Source organism: Hydra viridissima, unplaced genomic scaffold (genome assembly GCF_058129835.1).
Source record: "Hydra viridissima isolate aposymbiotic clone 2 unplaced genomic scaffold, HvirCarnegie_v1 scaffold_9, whole genome shotgun sequence".
Classification (NCBI taxonomy): domain Eukaryota; kingdom Metazoa; phylum Cnidaria; class Hydrozoa; order Anthoathecata; family Hydridae; genus Hydra; species Hydra viridissima.
The window spans coordinates 14,870,224-14,885,114 of record NW_028324308.1 but is presented as its reverse complement, the minus strand read 5'-3'; the positions used below and the strand labels follow the sequence as shown (position 1 = coordinate 14,885,114).

Sequence of the window (14,891 nt, the reverse complement as noted above, 5' to 3'; positions counted from 1 at the left end):
ATTTTTTTCCGGGACAATTTTTTCCTTTGTCTCGTTATTTTTTTTCCGGGAAATTTCACGTCTCGTTACGCTCGTCCCGGGTTCATTTCGAGAAAATGATTCCGAGACGCAGACGCTTACTGGAAAACAAACTTTTAGCAATTAGGTTTCAATTAAGTTTCAATTAGGTTTCAATTAGTAAAGTCCAATACGATGTAAAATACGAATAAATAATGTCTTTTTTGATAATTTTTTTTTAAAATCTAAAAAGACACTATTTACTCATAACTTTAAAAATCTGCTGATAAAAATGATTATCTCAATAATAGTTTGAAGAGAAAAAATTATCTCGTATAATTTTTCGCGCAAAGTAGGAATCATATTTTGTATTTATAAACTCAGCAAAAGTTAAAGATTTGCAAAATAAAATGTGTTTAACATCGCTAAAAATAGTATTCGCGAAAAATGTTACTTCTTTTGGTGATAAGAATTGTAAGAAAATTAAATTTACAAACCGCGTACTTTTACTCGATCACTCAACCCAATAGCTCAGTGCAGGTACCATGTAAAACTTAAGTGGAAAACAAAAATGGCGGATAGTTCAGCGTCGAATGCTGCTGGAGCTAACTCTCAACAGCCTGAAGACGATCTAAGTTTACCAAGAGGTTTTAAAATTTTAGATTAATTCTTCAATTCTGTTTGGTTTATAAAATTCCTTCTATTCTTAAGTAGCTTGACATTTACATAGAGCTATCTATTTCAAAAAATAAAATGGTGCTAGATACCCATATAGGTAGATTAAAAGCAGCCATGCATTTCTCATGCATCTAAGTTGTATTTTATAAATAATAAATATCAATCTGCTTGGTATGATGTATTGGCATTGCTTTATATGAGGTTACAAATTTTTAGTTTAAAAAAATGCTTATTAAATATGAGATGACGAATGTCCCTGGTAAGTTACTAAAAGCAATAAATGTATATGGTAGGTTATAAAAAGAACTTCAAAATAACAGTGTATGATATCAAATGAGTTTGCAAATTCATTTGTGATAAATATAGTGCAACTGTTTCAAAGTAATAGAAAACAGGAATAAATATATAATATATAGGTAATGCTACAAGTTAAACAGGCTAAAATAACCTTAATTTTTTGCTTTAAAATTATTGTGGAGAGTATAGAAATGCATTTAAATAAAAAAAATAGTATGCACATGTGAGTGACTCTAAAAATGGATTAAAACTTGGTAGCTGAAACAAAATTGTGCAATGCACTTGATTTTAAATTATTACATACTATTTACTATATTATTTATTATATTATTTGTAATATTATGTAATTTATTATTGTAATATATATTTATTGTTTTAAATGTAATTATTATTTTTATATGTAATATTTTTAGATAAATACTTGTTTTAATTCTTATTTGTTTAATTATTTGTTGTAATAAATTTAACAACTTATTAGAGTTAAATATTAATTAAACATAACTAAATGTTATTGTTAACTATATGCTCTTTTAAATACAAAGTACGTAAAATAGATTATTAAAAATTGAAAAAGTTATAAAAAAGTATACAAATTTCTGAAAAAAGAAAGCAACAAAAAAACAAATAAAATATTTGTTTTGAAATTTTTCTGCTCTGTTTTTAACTAAAATTCTAACATGTTTTTAAGTCTCCAGAAACGAGAGCGCAAAAAGCAAAAAACCTTTTTCGATAACAATTAGCTAAGAACACTGTTCAGACAAACTATTCAAATAATAAGAAAGATGTACTTGTTATTTGAAATGAGATTTGGTATCCACTTGATAGGTTTGGTATCTACAACCATGCTATGTCAAGATTTATATCCATAGAATTTTAAACCAGGTGCTGAAACATCTTTAATTGTCCATTCAACAGCTTGTTAATGGCATAGAGATTTTGGTGGAATAAGTTGCTCACATGTCTTAAGGTCATCGATGGACACTTGACAGCAGAAGAGGCTGTGTTACTTGGCAGTTGTCCCAATTAATCATGTCAAAATATATTTCAGCAGATTGATGTCATTTTTATCAAAAATGCAAACAGCATTAGGTTGCACTCACTGTCTTGATGAGATTATAATTTTAATTGGTTGCTTGCAAACATCCAAATCATCACAAATAGCATCTATCAACACATGTTCAGGATGAGCAAAATAACTGTTCTTCTGTAGTACTTGAAACACAATATCTTGATCTGGCTTGTTGAGTTGTTGGCACTGTTTCATAAGAAAAAAGAAACTTTTTTACTCATCTTAACATCTATTACGGCTAGAGCATCCCGCCATCGGAAATTGCATAAATGCGTATATTCCGATGTGGGAAATAGTTTATAAAGGTGACTCAGATGTGATTTAATCTTTTTATTTTCCGATATTTTCAGATGGATTGTGATGGCTTGCAAAATTTTGCTGAATTTTTCCGAAAATTTTGTAATTATAGATAAATACATCGCAAATACCACAATATTACGAGTTTACACTTTAAATACGATTTATTGTGAAATTACACGAAAATATCGAACGATAATGCGTAAATCTCGAAATATATCGGAGAGTGCGTGAAATTCTCCCCATCAGCCTCAGACTACATCGCACCTCCGATGTGATACCATTCCTCACCATGGCATCACATCGGAGTCACCTTTATAAATTATTTCTCACATCAGAATTTACGCATTTACGGGATTTCTGATGGCAGGATGCTCTAATTATGACATTTTATGTGAAACCATTTAGGACCATAGACATTAATTATGAAACTAACTAGTCTCTGCAATGATTTAGATCTAGATTTAGATCTGCAATGATTTAGATTTAGATTAGTCTGTGAGATATACAAGTGTAAGACTAAGCTTTCATGAGCCATTTAGCATGGTTTATATTACCCAGGTAACTGGGTGCACTCTAGAAATAGTGTGTACTGACTTCAATCACATCCTACCTGCACAGTTAAACATGCTTTCAAAAGATATCCCTGATCTGTGCTAAGATCTTTATGGACCATCATCAGGAACATCAACATCTTTCCAGAAATGGAAAAAAGTCAACAAATGGGATATCTTTTGGATTAAAAATAATTGCTTAAGCAATTACACCAGATATTGCAAGCCCTGTCATTTGTCCAACATGTGAAAAATATTTTCTAAATGGTAATTCATTCATGTGTAATTGACAAATCAGTCATTGTAGTTGTTTTCTCAACTGTTCTTCAATTTTTCCTAATATGCCATTGTTCTTACTGGTATTGTTGTTTATTCCATCACATACTATTGCTTGAAAAGTGTCTACTTACTCTGTTTCCTTTAAGACTGGTAGGTTCTCATTGGCAAAATCAGTAACTCAATTTCTTTTTGGAACTACATATCAACATATTTGTTTTCTGGAATGGAAATTATACCATAGTGCTCCCCTTTCATACTTCTACCGCATTTCACATCATGTACTATATCTATCAAATCCAGTACATGCCAGTTTCTTTGTCTCATCACTATGGAACTTAATATCTTGTTTTCTCCAAAACTTCTTTTGTCTCTTTATTTTTCTAGGTCTGATTATAGTTTAAAAAAAACATGAACTTGTTAAATGGTTGCAAATGTTTTGTTTTGTAGGTTTGTTAATTTTTCAAATAATAGAATTATTTGAAAAATTAATAAACCTACAAAACAAACCATTTCCAACCATTTAACAAGGTAACAAATTTTCTATAAAAAAGATAACAAGAAAGGGTTACAAAACTATAGATACAACACAGTATAACTATTATAGCAATACCAATGTTTCATTTAAAACTCATCAAACAAGGCTATGCAAACTTATAAACTATATAATTTTCAAATAGGGTGATGAATTATTTTTACTTTTTTTTGATGAGCAATTAGTCGCTACTTTTGTGCTTGTAAAAACCTAACCATAACTTCAAAATTACCATATGTATCATACTTTAAATATAATTTTAATTATGATTATTGCAATAACTTTTTATTTGATTTAGCGGCTGTCAACAAAATGATCAAGGAAATGGTACCATTTATACGAGTTTCAAACGATGCAAGAGAACTTGTTCTTAACTGTTGCACAGGTTTAATTGAAGTTTTTTTGTTGTGTAATGATTCCGTGAGTTGCAAAATGGCGTATTATATATCGCAACTTTGCTAATTATTTATTTTGATCAAACATATAATACCCTAGTGAAAAAAAAACTATTCTAAAAAAATTTTAATTATTAATGGCTCACATTTTGGAAGCCTTAAAGCATCCAGTTTCTAATTTAGAAGTAAAAAAATATTCTGTCACTGTCCTGCTTTAAAAATACTTGACTACTAAATGATTTTAGAGGTTGCATAATTTTAAAGAAAAATTGTTTAAACTATTTTTTCAATATGTATGTAAACAAAAAACTACAAATTTCTACTCTATTTGTACAATTTGATATTTATAAAGTATCATACAATATCATATCAATATCATAAAGTATATTTATAAAAATTTTGTTTACAAATGATTACTATTTATTAAAAAGTGTGCCTTCAGTTGCTATGGCTCTCAGTAGATTTCTAGGGTACTTTTTCTGCGAACTGGACGCTTTAAACCCATTCTGGCAGGTCAGCCTAAATTTGAAGTGTACAGCCTAAATTTGAAGTGTACAGACTCTGATATTTTAAACTGAAACATCCATGACTTTTAAGGGAAACAAACTTGGTCAAACTTTCCAAGATATATTTTTAAAGAAATTTGTCCATCAAGTTTTCATGTCTGCCTGCTCCAAGTTCAATTTGACACGTGTAATAGGCGAAGGAATGATTAAAGCCCTTAGGTGGACTTTGGCCTTCCACTTTTTAATACATTTACTAAGTGCTTCCTTATACTGGCTTACAACTTTAAGAGTTCTAATCTGAAACATTGATAACAAATGTTAGTAAGCATATATTCAATCCCAAATACCTTGTATTGTGTCTATATAATCGCTGCTATTATAACCAATATTTTTTTAAGTCTGGGCAATGGACAGAATATTTTCAACTTGTGGAAATTTTTTTCTTACTGAAAAAAAAATCACCAGGCAAATAAAATTTATGATTCCCCTAAATGAATTACTTCTTTCAAAGCACATAGGAAACATAAAATCTTGATCATTTTTCCATTAAACTTCTAGTTTATTTAGTTATGTTACATGCCATGTTAACTCTTATTTGTGAATCTCTTATTGTTTAAAGATAACATTAATATTAATTTATAATATTTTTTTCGGTAATCATTAATAGTAAGATTTCAAATTATGTATTTAAATGATAAGTAAGATTTCAAAGTATGTATTCAAAATATATTTATGTAGATTTCAAATTATATGAAGTTCTTGCTGTCTCTCTCTCTTTTTTTGATTATATGATAGAGATATTCTATGATATAAATAGTTTGTTTGATATTTTTACATTCTTTGAAATCAAGGATTTTCTTTTCATGTAATGTTAATTTTGCAAGGGTTTTTTTTTTATGAAATATTAATAAAAAATTTGACTTTTTAAAATTAATTTATGGAGAAAATCAGTTTCTAATTGAAAAAAATTGGTTTTTTGGATGAACTACACTTCTAAAAAAATTTCTCTAAAAATCCAGATATTCACTAAGATTTTGCAATCAAAATAAGTTAAAAATTATTTTAGATAAGACTGTTTATTGGGTCTTGTTTTTTATGTTTATCTGTAAATCTTTCTTTTAAGAGTTCATTCATTTAATTGCATCAGAGGCGAATGAGATATGTAATAAACAGACAAAGAAGACTATCTCTCCAGAACACGTTATAGCAGCTCTGGAGGTGTGTTTTTACATATTAGATTCATTTAGTTTGATTTAATAACCATTTTGTTGCTTGAGAATATAAATATTGTAAAGCATAGTTTTCAAAAACAAGAATTAAATTATAAGTTAGAGTTAATTAGAAAAAGTGAAGACAGGTGTTATTGTTTTGGTTTTTACTATGTTGTTTCCATCGTTCATTTTGTCATAAAGAATGTATTCAAAGTGAATCCTCAGAATAATTTTATTTCAAAAGTTTACACAAACGTAACACACAAGTTTTGTTTGCATTGTGTCTTACATAACAAAGACTTGATCAAGTACTGATATTGAGAAACAATATGATTTAAAATTATTATTTTGAAGAAATATTTTCTTTTTTTTTTTTTAATTTTATAATTTAGTATTTTAATGTAGTATTTTAACAGTATTGTAATGTAATAACAAGAGAATAATGTATATAAGTAAATTTAAGAGAAAAAACAAAAAAACAAATGCATGAAGATTATTTTAACAAAAATATGAAAACATAATATTCTGTGCTATACAACTAATAAAAAAAAATTATCAAAATTTTACAAATTTCAAAACTGTTTAGTCAGTGGTTATCACAGAAATATTACACCTAACATTTTCTTCATTAGAGTCAATATAATTTCTTTATTTATTAGGCAAATACAAAAGTAATATTATTTCTTTATTTATTTTTTATGAAAGTCATTATCATTTGTTAAATTGGCTTATTAATTGATTAATTCCCATTTATTCATTATAAATCATAACCAAAAAAATCTTTTTTAACTGAAGTAATTTTATGGTTATTGAAAAGTTAACAAAATCCATCAAAAAGTTGTGATCAAAGAAATAGAACATCTAACAAAAAGATGTTTAAAGGTATCAAAGCATTAAAACTAACATTAATATTTTGCTGAGCAGCCTTAATTCTTTGATAGTGCAGCACAACTTGGTGGCATACTGTTAGCAAGCCTTTGACATTGTAGGACAGTAGTGGCTTCCAGACTTTTGGAATTTTCCCCCAAAACTTATTAAAATTAGAGGTTTATCTCATAAAGCTACCTAAATATTGTACCATATATTCTCGATCTGATTCAGATCAGGACTTTGGGTAGGTCATTCTAGAACATTAAATTTATTTTTTTTTAAGCCAAGGTTTTACAGATCTCACAGTATGCTTTGAGTTGATGTTGTGCATTAAAATCCAAGTAACAGGTAGGTTATCATCAGCATGCAACTCCATTACATTTTTTAAAATATCTTTATATTTATATTAATCCAAATTTCCATCAATTTTGACCAGCAGACTGATACCATGCCAGGACATAGCTCCCCAAACCTTAACATTACCCCACCATCCTAAGAGTATGCCTTAATATTGCTTCACCGTCTTAAGAGTATGCAATGGATTATTTTTTTGCTTCATAGTATGCCTAACGTATACTTTCCCATCATTACTTATTCCCATCAAAACTTAGTCAATTTTGTTTTGAAACAAGGGGTTTCTTCTTTGCTATATTACGCAGGTATGAACTTGTTAACAATGATGAATGGTTGGGGCTGATACAACTACATGTTCATCAATTTTGATTTTTATTTCATGAGAAGTTAAAAAAGGATCATTTTCAGATATTCTAACAATTTGAGGATCCATGGAAAACATGGGGTTGAGGCTTTTCTTGGCAATTTTTTCTTTCAAATTTTATCATCAGTGGTATTGTATTTTTCAGTGTTTATGATGCAAAATTTGAGAAATGGTAAATCCATCTGATAACATTTAAAGTTATTTCTATTTTTTCTACAGAGCAATTTTTGTTTTGCTCCATGTTCAGTTTCTATAAGAAAAATGAATTTTAGTACATAACAAATAATATTTACAATGCCTTGTTCCATTTCTCTCTCAAGAATTTTATTGAAAAACTCCAATTTTTAACAATAGATGGGATTCTCCACTAGAATATGCTATTTCATTGAGCACATCCACACAATGAAATTTGAGAACAAAAGTTTTTATTATCACATTGTTGTATTTATGTCCAAGCAATAATGCCAATTCCAACTTTTAACTTATCATAAGAAATACCATTGAAATTAAATACGTAGAATCATGCTATAAAATGCAATTAAAAGAAAATATCATGGGGTGTGCTATTTTTATGATCACCACTGTATGGTATAATGGGTGTTTAATAAAAATTTTCAAAAAATAAAAAGGGGCAAAACTCCCTTAGTATTTAAGCTAAAAATTAAAAAAAAAAAAAAATTAAATAAAGTATTAAGTCGTTTATTTCAATATTGTCTTCTATAAGTCCACTAGTCTTGACTCTTCCTATTTGTGGATGAACTGACTTGAAATTGCCTTACAAGCTCTATATCAATTTTGTTGAAACAATGATTTGTTCTAGTATGTTAGTATCTCTTGCTTGCCAATTGTTTGTGTAGACCATCCCTTTCAGAATATTTCAAAAATCCTCGATTGGAAAAAGTTCTGGGACCTTTGGCAGATTATCAGCTCTGGTCACATAATTGATACTTTCCTCATCAAAATATAAAACCATTGTTTTGACCTAATGGGGATTTGACAGATCAGGCCAAAATAGATATTGGTCATCAGAATGATTCTCTTCTATGAAAGGAACCAGTTAATTTCTGATCAATTGCTCTAAGTAGATGTATTGGTTAATTGCTAGATCTCTCAGGGCTGTGACACCCCTTTATCAGCAAAGCAAAAATCTCTTGCTCAAACTTAGCAGTTAGCCAATATTTTATGCTTAAAGGAGTTTCTGTGTTTATCATGTTGGTCAAAGATGTCCTTAAGTCACTTGATATTCTTTTGATTAATTTTTATTGCTTTACGGCCACTACCTTTGACTTTTTCAGAATTTGTTTCAGTCCGATTGATTATGTTAGATGGTTTTTCTTTTTTGCTTCAAAATGATCTTGTGTGAATTTTTTGCCACTAGATTGATTTGCTAAATAGAATTCATAAATTCTCTTTTGTAATTCTTCTTGGCTTGATCTCATTTTTGAAATAAATTCTAAAAATTATATAGTGTCGTATAAATTTAAAAGAAAGATAATACTTGTAATAAAATAGAAAATATTGCAAATAAAAAAAAATTGGGAGAAGGTAATTATTTTGTCTTCAATTCTTGTGAAAATTTTTATTGAACACCTGTTATTTCTTATCCCTTTTAGGTATGAATAAAATATGATTTTTTTTCCTTTTAACACATAAACAAAATGATTAAATAATAATGAGTTACAAGTTAATAATTTGAAATATTAGGATTATTATCGGACTTTAGATCTTAGAATCATAGTTTTACCTTTATGTGCTAAACAACATTTATATTATCAGGTTATATATATAGTTGAGATCCATATTTTTACAACTATATGTTAGAGACCCATATTAAAGTTCTATACTTAGGCGGGATATACTTCGAGGTTATACAAGATCTTGTATTGCGTTCATTGCTGGCAAAATTTACATTTAGAGTCTCGGCTTTCAAAGCTATGTCCAAGATGTAGAAGGAGTTTATCAGCAATTTAAAACACAAGCACAGGTACATATACTTGTCACTTTTATTTAATTTACCACAAAATGTATTTTTAATTTTTGGCTAACTAAAGACCACCAAGAAAATTTGAAACTCGTTAATCTCCTCCATAACACCAGTTAAATTTGTGTCTTTAATGAGTTTTCTCTCTTTTTTGTTTGCTTGTTTGGTATATTTCCTCTTCTAATTGTAACTCCTGGTTATTTTTATCCTTTAACCCAAAACTTAAACATTGTAATTAATATTCTTGAGACTTCATAATCAGATTAGCTTTGCAAACAAATAAGAGTGGTGGATTATACAGTAGTTTTCAAAACTTTAAACTCACTCATTATTTTCAATATATGAGTTCATTAAAGTCAATAAAGTAATAAGTCAATTTAATTTATAATTAAAATAAGAGAGTTAAAACAAATTAATTAGATTCTTAATAAGCTATATCCAATGTGTTAATATTTCCTTAAAATATTATTAAATTATCTACTTCTTACATTGTTCAAAAGTTTAGACACACTTTTTAAAAAGCCTTGTATCCTCATTACCTCCAATCTTTTCACTCTTTTTTTTTTTTAAAATTGAATGATGTGATTTTTGATATATTTATAAATTAAAACTAAAAGAAGAAGGTACCAAGAGCAATTGAAAAATAGCTGAACTTATTGGAGTTTCAGAAAAAAACATCAGAACCACCAAGATTAATTATGAGCTTTTTCATGGTACCAGAGAGAAATCAAGGTCTGATAGACCTTTGGCAACAACTAGACAAAAAGATAGCATCTATTTTAGGTCGGTTATAAAGGATCCTAGACTAACTTACTAAGAAATCAGGCCGAAATATGTCAATTTCCAAAAGCATGTTCGTAGAACTTTGAACAAATAAAAAATTTGGGCTTGCATATGAAAAGCAAAGAAGTGAATTTGGAGTGATGAAAGTAATTTTGAACTTATTAACCCTAAATCTAATATTACACTTATAAGAATGGCTCATGAAAAGTGCCACTCGAGGTATATTAGATCAACATCACAATAGAGCAGAGGCTCTATCGGTATCTGGTCATGTTTTAATTACCAAGGTATTTGTATGTACCAAACATATTCCGATAGAATCATCTTTAGATTATATGTAGATATCCTGGAAAACAACTTCATTCCAGATAATTTTGAGCTTAGAGATGAAGATTAAAAGGTTCAGCAAGATAGCGCTAAAGCTCATACTGGTACATATTATGCAAAGGAATGGTTTGAACAAAACAGTATTGTAGCAATGTCTTGACCACCATACTCACCTGATTTGAACCCTATAGAGAACATCTGGGAATGGATAGACTGTGAATTGGCAAAAGTTCAAATTACCAGTCTGGAACAGCTCAAAAAATTGGTAAAAGAGATCTGGTTTAGAGTACCAGTTGAGATGTGCGACTGATTAATTGAGTCTATGGCAAGAAGAGTCTTAAATTGTATTAAAGCTTCTTCTCCTTTCTCAATAAATCTATAATTTCTTAAAGAAAATAAAGCAGGGGGTTGACAGTGGAGGTAGAAAAGCTTGAATCATTTAACTTTCAAAGAAATGAATCTTTGAATGTGATGAAAGGAATTTGGCATGGATTATTTATATTCTCTAAAGATCCAATTTATTCCAAAAAGGGTCCGCTATTGTACATCAATTCAAAAGAAAAGGTGCAAATGAAGTATTCAGAATAAGTGATGAAATAAACACTTCAATGGGTAATCGGAGAAAAACACGAAGACTGACAAGGACGAAGAGGCTGCCGCTTAATTAATGTAAATACTTTGAAATCAACTTAGATTGCGCATCGTTGTTAATTCATTTACGTTTTTAATCTGATTGAAAAATGGTTTTACATTAATCCATATAATCCTGGTTATTCAAAATGTAAAAATTTACTTCCTCAAGTTTTTAAAAAGCATGGACTAGTTATATATATTTTTCACTCGGATTAATAACCATGTGGCCATTTCAGAAGTGAGTTCAAAATCATCCATCTGCAATAAATCAACATAAAATAACTGCAATGTTTGAGTTTGACTCGTGAAAATTTTTATTAACATATTAGCAATGTTTTCTGTTTTTCAATGTCTGTATTATTTTACAGTTTAAGGGCCTATTTATATGGAAAGCGGGCTGGCTCGTTTGCCGAGATCTCGACGTCGTCCTTATTTCATCTTAATTTTATTTTGCGTTTATATGAATAAACGAACTAGCCCGGATCGCTATCCGGCCAGCTCGTTTATTCATATAAACGCAAAATAAAATTAAGTTAAAATATTGATGACGTCGATATCTCGGCAAACGGGCTGGCTCGTTTGCCGAGCCAGCCCGCTTTCCATATAAACAGCCCCTCACTTAAAAATAAATTATGATATTTTAGCTGATGACGAGTTTCTCCATTTAATTGCTGTTACTTTTCTTTGCCCAAAGTTTTGTTTTATTTCTTTGATTGCAAAATGTGACGTAAATGTTGCGTAAACTTTTCTTCCGCACTAAACTATTCGCAAGATTGCGAACACTTTTAGCAATACTGATAGTAATTGGTATACTGAAAGATATCTCGTAATGAAATTCTCGACACTTTCTCGGTAATCAGTTTATTTATATCCCGTCATTGCTGTAAAGGTTGCAATTACTATCACAAAATTTACGCAACATAAAACGTCTATTTATTTTTTGCTGTATTAATGATAAACGTCTATTTACTGTTTGCTGTGTTAATGATTTAAAAAAACTACAAATTTTTAGACTCGAAAGAAGAATAATAAACTAAAAAATCAGGTGAGTTGTTGATTGCTTCAATTTCCATCTTCATATATATTCCATGTTCTATTTATATAAAACAAGCGCACTCGCACACCTTTTTACTTATTAACACCATGAGACGCATGAAAATGCAATGATGATGTGGAAAATGTTGATATTAGACTAAGATGTAAAGCAATTTATCTACAGGGAATATCAGAAGAAGAACTTCTCCGTCAGCAACAAGCATTAATCGCTCAAGCACGCGCTGAGCAAGCACAGGTAATGCAAAATGTTGCAAATCTATTTAGAATAGTCACCTTTTATAACGAGCTAAGATTGATTTGCTTGTTGCAATAGCAACAAAGATTTTTTTAAGAAGAATATTGAACACATTTAATAAACCTATTTTTTTTTTTTTTTTTTTTTTTTAATAAAAAGATTTCAAATAGTAATGCAAACAGGTAATGCAAAATTTTCGTTTTTTCTTAAGAGTAAAAATGTGTCATGTGGGGCTAATTTCATCTAAAGATATTTTCATAAATAGGAAGAGTGGGTGCACCTACAGCAACAATGTTTTCCGCCTACATCCTCAGGCGCCGGTACAGTCCCCATGCAACACTTGCATACTCTACAAATGCATTCAGAGAACGGCATCAATTCCTTAGGACAGCAATCTCCGCTGAATTACATGTTCCAAGCTAACGACAAGAATCTTTTGAACAATTCAGCCATATTGAATGATTCTACTAACGAAAAAGTACACACTCTCCACAACGGACTAAATCACGTTGACGCTTTTGGTAAGACGTGACCTTAAAGTACAACTAGTTTCTAATCGGAGAAAAGTGTGCAGCTATTTGTTGCCTGGTTATATTTTATATGGTCTTTAAAGAGCGCAAAAAAAAAACAAAAAACAAACAAACAAAAAACGCCACAAACGTTTTTGCAATCTGTTCGCATTGCAGTGTTTCATGTATGATATATGGCTATCTTATTACACTGTGTTCTGTAAATCGGTAAAATAGTCATCGAATAAAAAATTGCCTGCCTTTGCAATTTTATTTTTCCTATCTTTTTTATTTGCGGAGACTGATCTTAAATTGATCTTTGGCCTTTAGCCTTATTCACAGTGATCGCTCAAAGACGATTAGCAGATCTTCAAAATAAAAAAGTTGCAAAAAAAATGTCAAACGAAGAATATTTTTATAAATTATTCACTTTTCATTCGCTTTATATTTTCTGGTGCAGTTTAAAAATCGATTTCCGGACAAATAATTATCTTAGAGTAAATAGTTTTTAAAGTGTTTATTCCAGGAATTAAGAGATAACGCAAGCATTTTTATAATTGAATTTGTAATCTAAATAATTCTCAACATATCGACTGTATAGAGAACAAATGTCCACACTTTCATGAAATTGATCTTTTATTATATTTTTACAAGCAAGTAACCTTAGGTGGCTGATAGAGTTGTGATATGTATCACAAATGATATCCATCATTTAGCTGTAACACAAAATAATTTATGTATTCTAAAAAATGGTTTTGATCATTTCAACTCGTTTTTCTCCATGTTTTGTTTTTTGGACATTCATTTGCCCTCTAAAAAGTCGATTTAGTGAACTTGTATCAAGATAAAAGTTAGTGAACCGACACGGATTTACACTTACGTTGCTCAGAAAGTTTATAATATTTTAAATCAGAAGAATTCCAACAAAAAAATTCCAATCGGATCTGCCACTAATGAAGTAACATTTCACATACTATTACCAACAATCTATACCTCAGTTATCAAAACTTGTTCTCTCTCTTGATATGCGCATACACTTTGATATTTCTTCTGCTCTCGTGGTTGTTTGACAAACTCGATCCCTGTATAAATCGGTAGGAAAGTTGATTTACTCTTTTTAACCGAAATGGGCTTAAATTGTGGAACTTTATTGAATTTTTCTTTCAAAAAGTATCTAAAAGCTGTAAAAAGAGTAATGCGAAATCCCCGAAGCCAAACACAATACTGTTGAAATCAGGATTAGTATGGCCTCATCCAATCATTCTACTTCGGAATGCAACGAATGTTTTATTTTCTAATTTTGTTCTTATAAAAAGAACAAAGTTGGAAAATAAAACGTCCTGCATTAAAATTTGAAAAACTCACAAGTGCATATGAACCTTTTTTTTCAGTGTCGTTTAAACTTGCAAAAAGCTTCGCGAAATTTTCTATGTTCCCACATTTGTTAGTTGATCACCCAATTTAAATCCAATTAACATACCTAGGGTTCTTGTAAGCAATTCCGCTATGTCATCTCGTAACGATATCAATCCATTGCATGAATTTACAATGACTTCTACAGTGCTGATCAAATCTTTCGCGCACTTTAAGATTTAATATTTGGTAAAATTTTTCTTTAAATTTAATTTCAAAGCGATTTTTTTTTATTTTTAAAATAAATATAAATAAAATTCAAACAGCAAACAAAGTTAACAATAAAAAAAAAAAATTAAAACGCTCCAACTGTAAAAGGTACTCAGCAAAATCCAAACTTAAAATAGAGCTAAATCTCGTATATCAAGTAAGAAAATCGAGCAAAAACTTAAGTTAAAATATGAAGAAATATTTTTAAATTTAAGTTTCACTTTTAAAGTTCACCATTCAACAAATTAAAATGATTTTAAAAATAACCAATAAAATCAAAACAACCCATGTGAATAAAAAAATGTAAATATTCATCCATAAAACTCACTTCGTACCTCATG

The 14,891-nt window shown here is 29.4% G+C and overlaps 1 protein-coding gene across 1 annotated transcript; it reads left to right on the top strand.

Annotated features, from left to right (window-relative positions):
- Positions 1 to 503: 503 nt before the first annotated feature.
- On the top strand, positions 504 to 13,195 carry LOC145185813 (protein Dr1-like). The gene is made up of 7 exons (XM_090098390.1): positions 504 to 644; positions 4,002 to 4,088; positions 5,728 to 5,822; positions 9,319 to 9,387; positions 12,140 to 12,172; positions 12,347 to 12,418; positions 12,684 to 13,195. The coding sequence occupies exons 1-7, from the start codon at positions 569 to 571 to the stop codon at positions 12,948 to 12,950; spliced, it is 699 nt and encodes a 232-aa protein (XP_089954516.1). The 5' UTR covers positions 504 to 568; the 3' UTR covers positions 12,951 to 13,195.
- The last annotated feature ends 1,696 nt before the right edge of the window (positions 13,196 to 14,891 follow it).

Bases quoted from the DNA above. Each gene is read 5' to 3' on its own strand.
- LOC145185813 (XM_090098390.1), top strand. From the start codon at position 569: ATGGCGGATAGTTCAGCGTCGAATGCTGCTGGAGCTAACTCTCAACAG. The intron at 645-4,001 runs GTTTTAAAATTT...TATTTGATTTAG, and splicing joins CGATCTAAGTTTACCAAGAG to CGGCTGTCAACAAAATGATC. The intron at 4,089-5,727 runs GTTTAATTGAAG...CTTTCTTTTAAG, and splicing joins TGTTCTTAACTGTTGCACAG to AGTTCATTCATTTAATTGCA.